At 57.5% G+C, this 17,962-nt stretch overlaps 1 protein-coding gene across 1 annotated transcript in view; it reads left to right on the forward strand.

The window, feature by feature from the left end:
• Positions 1-7,133: 7,133 nt before the first annotated feature.
• Positions 7,134-17,962, forward strand: part of TMEM132E (transmembrane protein 132E) — a 69,661-nt gene continuing 58,832 nt past the window's right edge. Inside the window, exons 1-4 of the mRNA XM_037069458.1 lie at positions 7,134-7,214; positions 7,747-7,914; positions 9,256-9,347; positions 11,792-11,879. Coding sequence (XP_036925353.1) covers positions 7,134-7,214; positions 7,747-7,914; positions 9,256-9,347; positions 11,792-11,879 — 429 coding nt within the window. The remainder of the gene's footprint in view (positions 7,215-7,746; positions 7,915-9,255; positions 9,348-11,791; positions 11,880-17,962) is intronic.

Below are 17,962 nucleotides of genomic sequence, written 5' to 3' on the forward strand. Positions count from 1 at the left end.
CAACCTCTAAGGGGAAGGCTGGGCACATCAGAGCCACCCAGCCCCAGAGCGCCTGCGACCTGGAGCCACAGCCCTGGGAAGGGTACCACTGGCCTATGTGACTGAAGCACGGGTGAATGCCGGGACCTCAGGGGCCGCTGGCCACAGGGCCCACAGTGTCCGCTGGAGGACACAATTCTGTACACCCACCTGAAGTCCAGTCCTCTCCCAGAAGGCAGAGCTGGGACTCCTACAGCATGTCCACGGGCCTGCAAAAACAATCTAGATCAACCTCTCATTTGACAGTCTTAGAAACCAAGGCCTGGGGAGGGCAGTGACTTCCCAGGAAGTCACCCAGGAGTCCGTGGCGAGGCTGGGGACAGCATCCAGGAGTCCCGACTAGGAGCAGCGAGGTTTTGCAGCGACTGAAGCAGCTTCTGGGTTTCCTGGGTCATGGTCACGTCCGGCCACACCCAGGAGTACCCTTGGTTTTGTCGGACCTGCGCCCCACCGCGGGGTCTGAAAACTCGGTCCCTGTAGCTGCGCTGAAGTGCAGAGCCCAAGGGGCTCCTCATCCTTTCGACCCTGCAGTCTGGGGGGACCCTCGGGCAGAAAGGAAAGTGAATGGGTAGCACCTCGGGCGGTCTGTTGAGTCCTGGCTCTGCTCCTGGCACACAGTACGTGACTTCCTGACCCTCTCTGGGCTTCCGATTCCTCGTCCGTGGAAAGAGAACCAAGCGAGGCAAAGGTGCAGGTTAAGCAAGGACATGCATGATAAAATCTTCTTTAAATTGTAAAATAGCAAGGATAAAATAACAGCTTTGGATTTTTAGTTTTACTCCTTTAACAAATATTTGGCCTGTGACTCCCCATGCCAGGTGCACCTCTACATGCAGGGGCGGCTGGGGGGGTCTCTAGAGGAACCAGGACAGAAGGAATGGGGTGCTGGGTGCTGATGCACTTCGAAGGAGGGTTCTTCCTGCCAGGGCCCTGGCTGGCTGCCTTGAGCCACATCCATGCTCCCTCCGGGACCCTGAGGCCCCCCCAGACCCACCATCCCAGGGAGGAGACCGCTCACAGACCGCTTAGTATTCACACAACAGTCCTTTCCCATACTTGAGGCACCGTGCTCAGTGCTGGGCTCTCTGGCCTCAGAGAATTTGCAGTCTCATTGGCCCGAGGCACAGAGGAGCCCATGTGCAAACAAACCATGTTTTGTTTCCCATCACATGAAGGGTGAAAAGCCCAAACCTTCCCCTGTCTCAGGGCCGTCAACCACAGGATGTCATGTGCCAGCCTTGCCCCTCACTCGTGCCCCTCCAGCCACACAGGACCCCACCCTTTCTCCAAACCTGCCAAGAACGAACCCCCCCAAGGGCCGGGGTGGTTCTTAGACACCTTCTATTCCCTCTGCCGGGCGTGGTCCTCCCCAAACATCCACTCGCTTCACGCCTTCCCTTCGTTCCAGCCTCTGCAGGAGCAACCCCTCCCCAGAGAGCACTTCCCAGCCCCCCTAGCGGACAGAACAACACCTGAGCACCCTCTAGCCTCCCACCCGCCTCACGTTTCTTTGGAACTCTAAGCGTGACCTTCCTCCTAAGTTATTTAGATTTTTGTTTACCTCTAGTTTCTCCTAAGGGAGCATACGCTATATGAGGTTAGAGACTTGGTTTTGTTCCCTGATCCGCCTTAATGCCTAGAACAGAGCTCCGTAAGTACGGATGGACGGACGGATGGGTGGGTGGGCGCATGGGTAGATGAAGTCAATCCTCGTGGCCCCTGTGCCATGACAGAAGCACCGACTCCCTGTCCCCGTTTCTGAAAGGCACTCTCCAAACTGAAATGTGGATAGGAACATTGAACGCAGGGTTTCTCCCCCCCCCGAAGCTATTATTAAATCGATGGTGCATGGCACAATCGATGGCATCTTAAAACAGGAAATACGTGAGGACCCGGAGAGGCGGGGATCTGTCCTCCCCAAGGAGACTTGGTGGAAACCGCTCTGGGGGGAGCATGTTTAGCAGAGCTCCAGGGAATGAGAGAGCATTTTCTGCAACAAGAACGGAGAAGGGACATTACGGGCAAAAGAAACAGCACGTGCAAAGGCACAGAGCTCTGGAACAGTGTCGTGGCAAGAGGAGACCCACAGTCTGGGCCGCCTGGGGTGGGAGATGCTGGGGGCAGTAATTGGAGATGAGACTGGGCAGCATTTGGAAAGGGCCTCAGACGTTCCTCTAAGGGCTGTGGGCTCTGCCCTGGGGGCAGATGGTGGCCCTGGAGGGGTCTGTGTGCCTCACTCTCCTGCCTCATGTAGACCCCGTATCAAACCACATGGAAAAACAAGGACCAAAAGCAAAGTTCTTATGGATCAAGCAAGACAAGAGGGGTCCCAACTCTGAACATCCGAACCCCAAATGCATTTATCTCCTACTGGAAAAAAAGGACTAGCCTTCCCCAGGTGGAAGAGACTGGAGGTCTAGCCTCACTCCTAACAACTCCACGTGTGAGTCACTGTGCTGAGCACACCACACCCGTTACCTGTCTCCTTGTGTCCCACTTCACAGATGGGAAAACTGAGGCTGCTGCTCCAGCACCTACTAATGCCTGTTCCGTAGCACACACTTAATGCACATTGCATTCCCCTACAAACATTCATTTGGCATCGACCATGTGTAAAGTGAGCCACCCCCCCTCTACCCGCCCCGCCCCGACACACACACACATACCGGGCCCTATTTCTCAAGGAGCCCTATGCATGCCATTCTCAGGCTGGACCCTCCGCACAGAGCCCTTTGTCACCTGAAAAACCCCAGATGCGTCAGGATGCTGCTCAGACGCCACTTCTTCTGGGACATCCCCAAGCAGGACTTGTGACCCACAAAAAAGGTGCTGCCCTAAAGGGGAGCAGAATCCAAAGGGGAGAACAGGCAGAGATGAAATGCCCCCAGGGAGGGGCGGCCAGGCCCCGTGCTGCTGCTGGGCTCCCAGCAGCAGGGGCAGAGGGCGAGGGGACTTTCACTGGGAAGGTGGCCGTGTGCAGGGAGCCCTCGCAGAGCAGAAGGGGGCGGCGTGCGGTCAGGTCCGCCCCAACAGCAGCCACGCCTGGCAGAGCCAGGGGGCGGGAGTGCTCCTCTAACAAATGAAGCTGCCATGGTGCCGCCCTTCCCAGCAGAACAGAAGCAATCTTTGGGTTTTCAGTTAATTGGTTCTATTAATGGACCCATCTTGTTATCAGCTGTTAAAATGGGCTTTCCCCATTAGCTGCTGGAGACCAGGGAGGCAGCTGGTGTCCCCGCCCCTCTGCCTGCACCAGGAATGAATGGGCTGCTGGCACGTGTGTTCAGGCATTTGGGGAGGGGGCGGAGGGCTGTCAACGTGCCAACACGCACCAGCTCAGGGGCATGTGAACCTTGTGGGGTTCACAGGGAAACTTTCCCAGGATGGTGTGAACACAGAGTCGAGAATCCCAACATCCCCACACGGATGGAAAAGAACTCAGGGATTCCTCTACATACGAAAACACAGAACAGAAAGGGGCCAAGAAACCACTGAGCTGAGAGAGCCTCTTTGAATAAAGGGTAAAGCCCAGAGAAAGAAAGCAACCTCCCTGAGGCAGCACAGCACCTTGCTGCCAGAGCCAGGGCTTGAACCCAGGTCTCCCGGGGACCAATCTCAGTGTTTTCCTAAAACATGAGCTGCCAAGCCTGGTCCTGCGGAGCTGGGGTTCCGAACACTTCCTAGGGTCCCACTTGTTCACTTCCCACCCTGAACTGCCTGCCTCCTGAGCATAATCCCAGCAACACTGTAACAGCCCAGAACAGTTACCATAGTTATATTCCCTGACATGTGCATAGCGTTTACAGTTCACAAACTGTTGCACCACATTGACTCTCTCTCACAGGTAGACTGAGCTGGTATTATTTTACTCCCCATCTTCCAGATAAAGAAACCAAACTCAGAGACAGGATTTGCTCAAGGTCACCACTTGGAAAGCTAAGGCCGGGGTTCAAAGCCAGACCTCCCAAGTTCAAACCCCAGTACTCCCAGGATTGAGCTGTGATTGTGGGTGCAGAAACCCATGTTCTGTGCCCCCACACTGGACTCAGGGACACATTCCTGGGCCCATCGCCTTAACACACATGCCTGGACAATGAGCAAGGCTGGATCACATCCACAGACAGACAGACGGCCTCCCTGCTACTCTTGCATTCCTGCCCTTCGCCGAGGCTGGCCCAAATCTGCCAACACTCCAGGCACTTAATAACCAAAACATCAAGTCACTCAGTCAATAAGCTCAGCTGTTGACAACAAGTGAGTGCTGGGCACTGCTAAGAGCTAGTAGTGCTCTGAGCTATAAACATGGCCATTAGCCAGGCTTCCGCCCTGCCAGGCAGTCTCCACTGCTACGGGCCGGGGCACCCATGCCTGCAGCCAGAGGCCATGGCATTTCGAGGTTGGCTGAACCCACTTGGCACGCCCAGCCTGGGCTGCTGCCACCTCCTCCCTCCCCTGACTTCCCTGAGTATCCCCTGCCCGGAACCCAAGAAGGGGCTGCCGGGAGAAGGAAGCCCCCGCCGGACCCCGCCAGAACAGGTGCAAACCGCTACGGTCCCCTCTGGGACTCTGATGCTGTCTCACAACAGGGCTACCCTTGGAGAGCTGCCAGCGGAAGACACCACACAGCCAGCCCTCAAGGAGCCCTGCTCCCAGAGGTGCCCAGACCCCCGGCTCGGCCATCACCCAGCAGCAGGACGGGGGGGAAGTTCCTTAACCTCTCCGAGCCTCGGCTGCCTCGTCTGCGGGAATAACCACCACTGGCCTCCCTGGGTGGCGGTGAGGGTTAAATGGAATCACGGCGCCTAGCAGAGTGCCTCCCGTGTGAAAAGTGCCTCCATGAGCGCCGCCCGGGAGGGCCCGCACAGTGGGAAGCAGGGAGGAACCTGAGCCACGCGACGCACCTGGATGTCAAACAAGGCCAGGCAGCAGGCAGGGGGTCTGCCCGTGCCCAGCTGTTTGCTCCAGGTGATGTGTGACCTTAAGAGTCCTGCTCACCCCAGGCAGGTGAGGGAGGTGAGGGGTTCGCGGACCTGGGTGGTGTGGGAAGGTAGTCCGCCAGCCCAGGATCAAAGAGGGCGCCGGGGCCACATCAGGAATCCTAAATCTGGGCACGAGAGCGCAGCAGCTCCTCCTTTTAATGAGTCTTGGCCCTGGCAGGAAGTTGCAGCCTCTGAGGGCTGCTCCTGATTGGTTGTTGTTCCAGCAGATAGACGGGGGGGGGGGGGGGGGGGGGGGGGCGTNCCCGGGGGTCGGTTGGGGCCGGGGGCGGGCGTGCACCTTCCCAACTTCCCAGAGGAAAATAACACGCCCTCTTGGTAAGCAGGATTATTTGAAAGAGGTGTCAAAACAAAAGTCATTATTTTCCTCTCTCTGTATTTCTGACTTTTGAGTGTCCCCCCCCCACACACAGAGGGTCCAGCACACGTAACACCCCCTTTTTATCACAAAATCATAAGCACGTACCTCTGTAACATAGCAATGTCACACTCGAGCACGCCGTACGACATTTTAGGTGAAATGTTCAAATTAAAACCATGAATTAGTATGCCCACATTGTCACCCTACCAAGCACACCCCGCAGGCCTTCCTTCCACCGGACCCTGTCAGCGTGTCTGTCTGTGTGTGTGCTTCCTGTCTCTCCATCTTTGTCCCCCTCTGTCTCCCCTTTGTCTCTCAGAGATAGGTGTCGGTCCATGCATGTGTAGCCTTATTTCTCCTACCACTTCCTCTTTCCAGCCAGTTCAGAACTCCGGAAAACTTCTGGGGAGGGGTTCTCACCCATAGCCCAAGACTGCAGTGGGAAAATGGCCTTGGAGGTATCCAGGTTCAGGACCATGGACAGAGTCTTGGGTTGGCCACACTGGGACCCCCTGGCCCCAGGACGGGCTGAGTCCCAGAGCAGAGAGAGCAGGGCGGGAGGAGGTGGAGCTCTCGCCTGGGGCTCTGCTTGCGGAGGGAAGGCAGGGGAGGGAAGCAGGCCAGTCCACCCGGCTGGTGGGTAAATATTTAGAGGGTTGTTGCAACGTGTGTAAAAACTCAGGCCGTCTGCTAGGCGGCGTTTGCAGAGGCTGGGAGGGGAGAGCTGGACCCCGGCCAGTCAAGAAGTCTGTTTAAAGCCTCTCACTCACAGCCCACGCTGCACTGGCCTTCTGGCTCTCCGAGACCCACACGGGGCACTCAGCCCACTGCACACCTGTTCACATGCACCAGCCCCTGTGCATGGGGACGTCATTACACACTCGGAGCTTATTGCCTCTCGCACAGAAGCCCATGTGAACACACACCCATGGACCCAGAAACACACCATACACTCGTGTCTAGACGGATGCAATAGCTCCCTGCAGGCCAGTGCTCGCTCTCTCTCTCTCTCTCTCTCATGCCAGCCACACTGTCATACACAACCAGACCACGTAGCTCACACTTCATTACAAATCCATCCACGGTGGCCCACACAGTTCACACAACCACACACACACACACACACACACACACACACTGGGTTAACCAGGCACCACACCCACGCACGTTCCAGCTCACGGAGACCAACAATCCCTGATGAAACTGCCTCACAGGTGCAGCAACACACATGGGGGTCACAGACGTGACCTCCCATGGGGACCAGGTTTTCCTCTAAATGGCCTGTCCCTTACACACCCAAGTACATGCACACATACAGGTATTTAACACGCACGGACGCAGCACATACCAGCACAAACGCGGTTTATTTTCCAAAGGCCCTGCACACGTCCTGCAGCACCACATGCTGTCTTGCACGGGCAACTCGGCGCCCCCGGGAGACTTTGAACTGTAGGTGTAAAACGTGTGCAATGGCAGCTAAGAGACTCACTCTGGGGAGTGAGACGGCCCGGGGTAGAGTCCCGGCTCTGCTGTCTGTGAGCCGAGCTGCAAGGGGGCGTGTCAGAGCTAAATGAGACCGTGAACTTAGAAAGCCACCAGGCACATGGTAAACCCTCAATCAGCCCCACATATAATTATCACAGAGTTTACGCGTATTTCCTGTCCCCTGTTCTAAGTTAGGAAGCCGGGGCCCAGAGGGTGGAAGTGGTTTGTCCAAAGTCAGCACAACGACGGTGAAGATGGCGGGGGATGATGGTGACGATGATGGTGACGACGACGTCAGTGCAGATGCTTTGCTCTTACCAGAGCCAGGCCCTGTGGTAAGAGCTTGAGAACACATTTTTTCATTTCATCCTCATCACAGCCACACGAGAGAGGCCCCGTCATCATCTCCACGTTGCGGTTTGAGGAACTGAGGCGCCAAGTTGCCGCGCAGTAAAGGAGAGGAGAGGGGGAGGCTCTCCAGAGGCTCTGGAGGGGCAGGCCTGGCCCTGCTCGCCCGGCCCGCTTCCTCCCACGCCGCGCTCCACGGGGCCTCCAGGACGCTGGCATGGTGCTGGGGTTGCCTCCCCGTGACTCCACTCTGTCCCTCTGTGAGGGCTTTTCTCCCTGGCTGGCGAGGCCGCTCCTCTGGCCTGCATTGTCTCCTAGGCATTTAGGCCCCCTCGGGCTCTCAGCCTGNGCCCCCCCCCCCCCCCCCCCCCGTGAAATGGGAAGGGCTGTGTCTCCCCTGAGAGATCAGTCGTGCTCATGGGCACGAGCTGTCTTTGTACAGTGGAACTGCCCACAGACAACAGTGTCAGCGAGCTGGGAAGCTCCGAGAAAACCTTGGCTCTCCGATCCTGCCCTCAGAGCAGCCTAGGATCTCAGTCCAGCTCTGGCGGCAATGTCCACCCACCGTGGGGTCCTGAGGAAGTGCTCAGGGACTGGGGGTCCCAGGGCCAGCAGGACCAGCAGGGCCAGAGGCCTTGGAAGCAAACAGGCCTTCATGCCTCAGTCCTTTACAGCAGTGAGGACAAGGTACGTCTCAGCCAGGATCAGCTACGTTACCTTGCAGTAACAAGTAACCCCCAAATCTCAGAGGCCGAAAACCACCTTATGTCTTGCTCATGCTGATATCCGTCCCCAGTCAGCAGGAGGCTCTGCTCCCAGTCCCCACGGGCCCCGGACAGACTGCGTGGCTGGCATTTTTCCTGTTGCCAGTCACTCTGCCCTGAGCGTCTCACTTGGGCAGTTCAGTGCTTGGCCTGCGAGTGTCCATTCTGTTCACATGGCAGGAGTTGAAACAAACACAAAGACCCACGAGAGGGACCGGGCAGTTCAGTCCCACCCTGCAGGAGAGGAAGGTGGGGACGGCTGGACACGACTGGACGGCTGAGCTGACGATGACCGCCAGGAGGGAAGACGTGGCGGCCAGGACACCTCAGGGCGCCCTGCACCCGTGGCCGCAGCTCCGGAGGTGGCTCCACCCACTCCTGTGAAACACGCTGTTCTGGGGTGATGTGGGCTGTGCAGTCCCAGGGGCCTGGATTTGAGCGCTGGTTCTGCAATGTGACGCTGTGACAGTCGCATCCTCTCTGAGCCTATTTCCTCGTCCACAGAACAGGGTGAGCTCCCTGCGGGAAAGGATGTCCCAGAGACAGCACCTGTCGCACCTGCCACCACACCTGGCACACAGAGGGCACTATGTAGACGGTGGCAGTTTCCCCCAAAGGCCAAGCCATGCAAGAGGCCCGGCCTCCACCCCGGCCTCCGCCTCGAGCCGAGCCTGGCCACTTCCTCAGTCCGTCCCCCTGGTCTGCCTCCCTCTTGCTATGACTGTGTTTCTGAAGCCCCGTCCTGCCTCCCTCTTGCTATGACTGTGTTTCTGAAGTCCCATCCTGTCTCACAGGGGGCCTGACCCATCCCTGGCGGGTAGTGGCTGCCCCATGGAAAGAGGGGAGGGAGGCTGGCGACCTGGCCAAGGGTGATCTCTAAGGGTGACAATCTGCTGCTCGTGAGTGAGCAGAACAGTCACCACCTGGATGGAGGGCGAGAGAGAGAGGTTCCAAGCAGCTCAGAGGCCTCCATCCCGAGCACTGCCCTCTTCCACGGAAGGCGGCTGCCCCGGCCCCCAGGAGGACTGGTGGGCAGCCCCAGCTCGTGCAGCTACAGAAGTGGGGAGACTGTCCTCAAGCCCGTCCTTGTCAGCTCCCTTGTCTTCTCTGTTCCATGTTTCTCCCAAGCCCGTGCATGCACCCAGAGCTTCCGCTATCACCCTCAGGGTGCAGCTCCCAGCCTCTCCCTGGTCCAGACCGGCCCCCCGGGCTCCAGGCCCATATGCCCGTCTTGTCCTGAACACCCCTGGGTCCAAATCCACAGAACGTCGCTCACCTCCCCCCACCAGCCCAGGCCTACCTGGTCTTCCTCCCGCCTCCTGGCATCAACGCAGGGGCCTTTGAAGCCACCCACTTGTTCAGCGCGACCTGAATGCCGCCCGTGTGCCAGGCCCCATGCCGGGAGCTGGGGGTGCTGGGTTGAAAGACAAGGTGTCAGCCCTCGGCGAGTTCTAAGTCTAAAAGGGAAGACAGACAGGAGCCAAACACTGAGGGTCGATTGCAGGGGCCTACGGGGCAGCTGAGAGTGTGACTGACTTTGCAGATGAGGCAGGGGGTGGGCAGGAAAATTTTGCAGAGGAAGCCACTGAAGGACGAGTGCCCTGGGGACAGCTGGGGCATTCCCGGCAAAGGACAAAGTGCATGCAAAGCAGCCAACAACGTGACGTGTTCAGAGAACTCAGGCCTCTGAGCTGAAGCGTAAGGTGCAAAACTGAAGGAACGTGTCGGGGAAGCAGGTGCAGAGCCAACAGGGGATGAGTGTTGCCTTGCTGGGTGCCTCCCTATAGCGATGGGAGGAAACGCGGGAGACAGGTCATGTCTCCTGGGAGCTAGTGATCTCTGGGGATCCCCTGGCTGAGCCCAGCTGGTCCTGCCGAGGTTCCTGCCTGTAGCTCCTGCCTCCTCCTAGCTCATGCCTCCTCTCAGCTTGTACAGGCCATGACCCTTTAGGGCCCTGACCCTGCCTCATCTTCCTGGGCTCCTTCGGGCACTCCAGCCCCCTGCAGCCTTGGGTTGCCTGCCCTTGAGTTAGGTCTGCCCCAGCTACAGCCAGCTGAAACCTAGGTGGGCGATGTGGCTGCCCCTTCCATGGGGACCTCACACAGAGAAGACTGATGTGGGCAGCGGGCAGGGAGTGGGGGCCAAGCAGCGCGGCCACCTCCAGGCCTCATGCCGCAGCAGCAGCAGGGGCCTTGGTGGAAGCACTTGAACTCTTTTCTGAGGGCAATGGGGAACCAAGAGGGGCTCTAAAGAGCAAAGTGATGATGCTGGATTTGGGAATTAAACACATGATGGGAAGAGGCGAGTGATGGCCCTGCTGAGCGCTTGGCCACATGGGGCCCGTGGGGACACTCTGCAGGGAGGCAGCCTTGGTCTCTGCCCAAGGAGCAGGGGTTTCAGGGCCCAGAGCGCACTGATAAGAACAAAGAAGCCCATTTCCCAGACTCGAAGGGAGCACAGTCACACCTTCCCACCTCTTCAGGAACATGGGAGCTGGAGTCTCGCTCAAGGTCACTGTGTGTTGGAGTCTGAGCCAATCTCGAGCCCAACTGCCAGGCCAGGGTTGCAAAGCCTCTGGGACTGAGCACTGACCAGGGAGCCCCGAGGGCGGGAAGAAGCCGCCCCAACTCTCTGCAAGGGAGTGGGGAGCTCCCACGGGCTCCGTTCCAGCTCCCTCTATGAATGCAGCCTACACCTGTCACCCATTTCCACCACATCCCGTTCTTTCTGGATTTGCTGTGACAAGTCCACAGGCAGCCAAATTAGCAGCCTCTTCGCTGTGAGGGCCAGGCTAGAAGGAAAGAGAAACCCGTGAGAGAAGCCCCAACATCCCTCCCGCGATCCAAAGAAAAGCATCCCACACCCCAACACACAGAGAGGCGCACAGATGCACACACCCAGGAGCCACATCGCCCTTCAGAGGCCCCGGCGCTGGCTGGCCCCGTTCAGGTGGCTCTCGCTGCGGAGCAGGGCGGGGACCCTGCACAAAGACAGCAGCCCCCTCGTCCTGCTTTTCTCCCTGGCTTTGGCCTCTTCAGTCGCTGCTAACATGCTCTCCCTCCCTCTCCCGCTTTCTGTCTCTGTCTCTATTTCCTTATCTTCCTGGCTCTTAACGAGCCTTTCAGCTTGGTCTTCCCAGGTCTCTCTGGGCCTCTGTCCTGGTCCACGTGTGTCCAGGTCTCCATCTCACTGTGTTTTTCTCTCTCCTTCTCTGTTTCTATGGCTTTTTCTGTGGCATCATCCCAGGCTAGCAGGGTGGGAAGAGCCTTTAGACTTTATCAGGCCCCAAAATGTGTCTGTGAAGATGAGAAAGTTGGAGCCCAGCAAGGGGGAGGACATTGCTCCAGGGCACACACCGAGGCTCGTAACACCATGGCCAAAGCTTCCCATGCCGATCAAAGCTGGACTCTTCCTCCTCAGGTCGTGCTGACGCCAAGTAGTGGGAGAAAGGGCAGGAGACGGGGAGCAAGGGTGACTCCGCAGCAGCGAGACGAAGCGGGAAGAGCTCTAGGCCCACAGACAGGAACTCAGTGCTAGTAATGGCTTTGCCGTGAGCAAGTTCTTTAACCTGGGGTGGGCCACTGATGGTCACCCAGCCTCGGTTTCCTCTGCTGTAGAATGAAGACAATCAGAGCAACCCCACCTACTTTATTAATCAGCCTTTGATTAATCTCTTATTTTAAAAAGAATGTGGAAATGCTTTAGAATAAACTCTAAAGCTTCAGGGAGGAGTAGAGGGAAGAAGGACAGTGACTGGTGAGTGGTGGTCATGACCCTGATGATGACGGTGGTCTGAATAGGGTGGTGAGGGTGGTGGTGGTGGTGGTGGTCATGGTGTTCATGGTGGTGGGGGTGGTCATGGTTTTCCTGGTGGTTGTGGTGATGATGGTAATCATGTTTACAGTAACTAAATCTAATGCCCGGGAGCCAGTCTTCCGAGGCTCCGGTGTGAAACAGCGGGTGTGCTTTGGAGACAGAGGCCCCTCTACCTCACATCCAGGGACTTCTCTTCACCCTCTGCCAGCCCAGGCTTTTGATGGCACCTTCTCCTTCAACTTACCCCAAACCAGGCTCCAGACCACCCGCCTTCCCATCTCCTCCAGCCCCGCCCCTGCAGACACCACTCCGTCCGGAGTCTGTGTGCCGGGCCTCTCTCTGCAGCCTCAGCTCCTGTTCCCCAGTCACCTCCCCAGCCATTCCTTTCCCTCAACTCACTCCCACAGCCAGGCAAGCGGCGCGAGCGTGCTCATGTAGCTATTTATACCCAGGAACACCTCACATCTCCCCTGCCTTGGCCTCATTCCACTCAGCACCGGCCTGCAGTCAGCCTTCTGAGACGGGAGGCAGGATGGATGGAGTCCTGCCTGCTGCCCACCCCCGGCTCTGACTCAACCCCTGGGACAGGACCACTGTGAACCTAAGAGGGTTGTTGTGGGGTGGCGTGAAACCCAGCTCTCTGCCTCAGTTTCCCCCACATGGGAGTGGCCTGCTAGTCTCTTGAGACAATGAGGGGAGTTTCTGTCCAGCACAGATGAGGGTCGGTGGCTTCTAAACTCTGTTGCCACACGGCCAGTCCTTAGCAGGCTGGACCACAGGGTGAGGGGGAGCTATAGGATGGGCCATATGCCACATCACGGGACACCCACGTCCTCTTCCACAGCCCTCTTCTCAGCACAGGGAGGGGTCAGGACTGGTCAGGCGACCCGAAGGGATTGAGAGCAGAAGGGAAGTAGCGCGGTCAGCCAGAATCGAAGGCTGCGGTTTGGAGCTCTAGTGTCCTATCCCGATAACGCCTCCCATCACATCACCCTCTCTCCTTGAGCCTCAGTTCCTCCTTGGCAGGAGGCAAAGCCACCGACCGACAGGTGCGGAAGCCCATTCACTGGGTGCCCTCGCCGCAGCACGAACGGGGGCCAGCAGCCGCTCACCACCCTGGTCTCCCCAGGGTCACTCGCCGACTCCCCCGCGCCTCCTCCCTCTGGTGTGGCTGCGCCTTTGACGAGCACCAGGGGGAAATCAATCATCCCAGCGGAGCCGGCCCCAGCCCCTGACATTCCAATCAAACACTTCACTCTGACCTTGGTTGCATCATCTCGGCTTGGAATAACGTCATCTATCTTCCCCAGATGGACGGAGACTACAGGCCAGGCAGGGGGCACCAGCACCCCACCTCCCCCCCAGAGCTGGCCTCGCCATCATCACCCCAGGGACACATTTCAATCAAGAGGAACAGCAGCACTCTTGGGAAGAGAAGCCATCAGCCTTCCCAGGGACATGCATTCATCTCCGCTGGGGGAGGCAGACAGCCTTGGTCCCGCCGAGGGGAGCCCCGTGTTTATGCCTCTGCCTTCGCTAATCAGACTGTCACCACGCAGCCGAAACTCGGAGCCCCTGGGAAATGAGACCAAGAGCAGGGCCTGACGGGACTTAGTTTGAGGAGAGTGAGGCCCCTCTGGCCCGACAGAGCAGCTTCAGCCCCTCCCTGAAGCAGCCCCCGATCAGAGAGGTGACGGAGGCCCCTACTCTGGGGTGATGGAGGGGCCTGTCATCTCTACAAAGCGCCTGTCTTGGGAAACACCATCGGGGTGAACGCGGTCTCTGCCGCTGGTCGCGGATCTGCCTGCACCGTCACCAGGTGGGCCCTAGGACAAGGTGAGGCCCTGAGTTCAGGGCTTCCTAAAGGAACATCTGGGACCACTGTCGTCAGGCAGATCTGACCTGCGTTCAAATTCCAGCCCCACACCTTCCTTCCTGTGCATCCTTGAACCAGTGACTCCGCCTCTCTGAGCCTCCTTTCTGGATCTGCCCCGAGGAGAAAGGGCAGGGGCCACATATGAGAAGCACAGGGAGGCCCTCAGTGGAGGGCAGCGCCCCAGGGGGAACCCACTCACAGGACAGGCAGGGAGGTGGCCCCACCACCTCAGGGATCCGGGCCCTTGACAGGGGAGATGGAGCCCAAGATGGCTCAAGCCCAGACGCCCAGGGGACACACTGAAGATGCCCCAGGGGCCCAGGCTGTGGGGGCTTGGGAACAGGCCCTCCTCCCCATAGCAGCTGCACACTGAAAAATTAGAATCTATTACTCCAGAAGCAACAGAAGAGGTTCCGTATACGCCCCCACCTCCAAAGAACTGCTTCTGAGCGGGCGCTGCTTCCTTCGTGGTTATTTTTAGCTTGTTTTCCCACTAATGGCTCTTTCGGGTGGATTTCACAGTTGTAGCTGCGCACTCTCTGGGAGACGGGAACAGTATCTACACATGCACAAAGGAGAGAGTTGTTATTCATAGTAATTCGCCTGGGTTTGTAAAGTTATTATTAAGCGTTTGTCACCACAAAAGTCACTTTGATTTGGCTCGCCTTGGAGCTGCTCGCCATGCCCAGTTTTGCTTCCTTAACTTACCCAGGAGGCTGAGATAGTTTAAGGGGTCTGGCGAGAACACACAGAATATCAGAGACCATGCTTCCCAGACAGAGAAGGGAAAAGGCAGACACTCTGGGGCTTGAATCTCAGAGTGGGGATAATAATAATGTGGGTAATGAGGGCAGCAAACACGCACGGAGTGTCCCCCATGAGCCGGTCACTGCGTCAAAGAGCTTTGCAACACCGTGAGGCAGGTACTGCCGATACCCTTGTTCTTTAGATGAGGAACCCGACCCAGAGAGGTTAGGTCAATTGCCCAAGGTCACACAGCTGGTAGACAGCAGACCTGACTGGAGTTCAAATTCCCATGCTATGCTTTTCTTCCTGTGTGTCCTTGAACCAGTGACTTGGCCTCTCTGAGCCTCCTTTCTTGACCTGGAAAATTGGACCTACTTGGATTTGAACCCAGCAGCCTGGCTCTGGGAATTGGGTTCTGAACCACCCACTGGTCGGCTCCCGGCAGCTGCCGGTGAGGATCTGAGAGCCTCGGGGTGAGGTGGCAACATGAAGGCCTTGACTTAGGCTGAGGCGAGGAAGGGGGTCTCTGCGTGACAAAAACGCTGCAGGCACCCCAGACACTCTTCGAGTGTCCCCTGCCGCTGGATTTGGAGGTGGCATGAGACGTTCTGGGGAGATCAGCCTCAGAGGACACTTACAGTCAAGTGCACTCTGAACAGTCAGGGTGGAAGCAGCTCAGACTGCAGGGCCAGCCAGACCTGGAATCGGGTCCCGGCTGTGCCACGCCCTGGCCGTGGGGCTCGGGGCAAGCGAGGTGCCCTCTCTGAGCCCTAGCCTCCTCATCGCCAGATGGAGAGGATACTCACACACCACTCAGGAGGACAGTGAAGATTCAAACGGTGATGGAGAAGGAGCACCTGAGACATGGCAGGACACTGGGGTCCAGACGACTGCCTCTGTCACTCATTCATTCATTCATTCATTTGTTCATTCTTCATGCCTTTGCTTAGTACACCTTTTTTGAACACTTAATGCATCTGTGGAACTGTGTTCAGTTTTGTGGAAGATTCAAAGATGAATAAAATCATGTCTCGGTCCTGAAGGACTTTCTCAGTGGGTAGGGGAGGTGAAGAGACCAGGTGAATTCTACTAGGAGACAGACGGTAATGGGTTCCATCTGGGGCGACGAATGGGGTTTTGCAGAAAAGGCCCCACAGGAGGTGGGACAGGAGGCAGAGGTTTTCCAAGCAGAGGGAACAGCGGGCGAAAGGTACGGTGGCAGAGAAGGCACAGCGTGTTGGCGGGAAGATGGCTAGCGGGTATTTAGTAAACACTCAATGGAAATCTGAGGGTGTTGGAGTTAATCCTGTGGATAGTGGGGAGCCATAGATGGTTCTATAGCAAGAGTGAGACATAAGGAAGCTGAGAATCAGCTGTGGCGGGTAGGATGGGAAAGTAAAACAAGGATTCCCACCTCAGGGGACCCAGACGGAGAGCCTGGGTTTCGGCCCCAACTCCGAGACGAGCTCTCTGTGTGAAGTCAGGGGAAGTGCCCGCTGCCCTGGGCCTCCGTCCCACCCGAAACACTGGGTTTCGCACAAGGCCTCTGATGGCCACGTCTCTGGTATAGGGCTTCCTCCCCAGCCCTCCGCACACCTGGCTCCCCTTCACCTTCCCCAACACCCGGCCTGGCATTTCCCACCCAACGGAGGCATCCTGGGCATTGCCACCCTCAGAAACCAGGGAGAGCGGGCTCCCTAAGTCAGTGAGGTGACCGGCAGAGGTCTGGGAAACTCTGGGGAGAAGACGGGCCCCCGGCTCTTCCTCTTCCACTTGCACCTGGCAGGCGAGTTGGCTGACAGAGGAGACGTTGAGTAAATTGTAGGAACGTGCAGTTTACTGCCATTTAGCCGCGGGGCTGTGGCAAAGGAAGATGCCTGCTCACTCTCTGTTTCTCGACCAGGGCTTTGCCCTGGAATTAAGTGAGGCTGAGTGGGGGTGGGTGAACCCAGCCCAGACCATATGGCCCGAGTCCAGATCCTCCTCTGGCCCAGTGCCGGGGTGGTCCTAGCTCTCTGTCTACATGTGCCAGAGGGAGGAAGGGAAGGGGGAAGGCTAGGGCCAGGGTTAGGCACAGGGTGGGGGTTGGAGGGAGTGCACTGCCGGACGGGGAACTGAAGGTCAAGTACTCGAGGGAAATGACAGTAGAAAGGTGGTACACAGAGGGTTCCGGGGCGCAATTCATTCGGCAGAGGGGGGGGGGGGGGCTGGCTGTGTGCACACAGCAGTGGTAAGGTGCTTTACAAGCTCTCGGTGTCTTTGGCCATCTGATGTGAAGTGTATGTTAATGAGTGACCCTGGGAGTGGGTGTCGCACACGCCTGCACCTTTTTGTAGGGGGGGTGTCTGCTTGTTCTCTAGCCTCCCTTTGCAGCCCACCCCAGCTCTCAGTGCCCCCCCATGCCATTTCCCAAACACACTGCCTGACATGTCTGTTGGCTCCAGGTCCTTAAAAAACTGCTCCCTCTTCTTGCAACGGGTTCCTCTTCTCTCTCTCTCCTCCTACTTCCCCTCTCCCCAGCCTGTACCAACTTGTCTTTCCCATAAGATCACCTCCTCCAGGAAGCCCTCCACTTTCCTGCAATACCTATGATACAGACTGAGCTAGATGTCCGTCACGCCAGCCCCCCTGTGCTTCCCCCCATGGGGCAGCACCACCGCTACCCTGTGAGGTAATCCATGTCTGCCCACTTACCGCTGCCACACTGTGGTCAATGCCTGGAGGGTAAAGACCAGCTCCAGAAGGAAAATCAGAGCAGCTGATTAATAATTCATTTATTCAATAACCAGTAATGGAGCAGGTGACAAATGTTAGGTGAGGGCACACAGTAGGGACACCGCAGACACAGCGCCTGCCTTCCTGTGTTCTTCGCTCGCTGGGAGGAGACAGACACATCAACACAGTCCTGTGCATGCCTAGATGCCAAAAACCAGGCCGCAAAGGAGCACAGAGTAGGGACGGGTAGAGAGGAAGAAACATCCAAAGTGAGGCAGAGCGACTGAATGAACGACATACATGCAGCACTGACGCTGGAGTCCAAGGTCTGAGCGGACCCAGCAACCACACCGACTGAGGGCTGGATCCCCCAAAGGATGCCCTGGGGAGCCTCATTCCCTCCGCCAAAGAAAAGGTTGGTTCCCAGGTCCACCGTGGGCCGGAGCCAGGCGGTGACCCTTTGGGGATGGGCACACGGCCATGCCAGGAGCCAGACCCAACCTTCCATGGGGTTCTATTCCTGTCTGTGTCAGGAACCGGCTGTGTGACCTTGGGCCAGTCAATTGCTCTCTCTGGGACTCGGGTTTCTTATCTATAAAATAGGAAAGGGATGGATTCTGATCTATATCCTAAGTGAGAACACGACCCCATCCCAGGGAGGGCTTACTGTGTCCTGATGCCTGGGTGCTCGAGACACAGAGAGAAACTGAGCCGAGCGCTCTGTGATCAAGACTTGAACCCTGGCTGATTCCACAGGCACTGTTCGCCCCTTCGTTCCATGAAACCATGTAACCATATCACACAGACTCTAGGAGAC

The sequence above is a fragment of the Sturnira hondurensis genome, unplaced genomic scaffold, assembly GCF_014824575.4.
Source record: "Sturnira hondurensis isolate 20B ecotype Veracruz unplaced genomic scaffold, ASM1482457v3 Scaffold0001221, whole genome shotgun sequence".
Classification (NCBI taxonomy): domain Eukaryota; kingdom Metazoa; phylum Chordata; class Mammalia; order Chiroptera; family Phyllostomidae; genus Sturnira; species Sturnira hondurensis.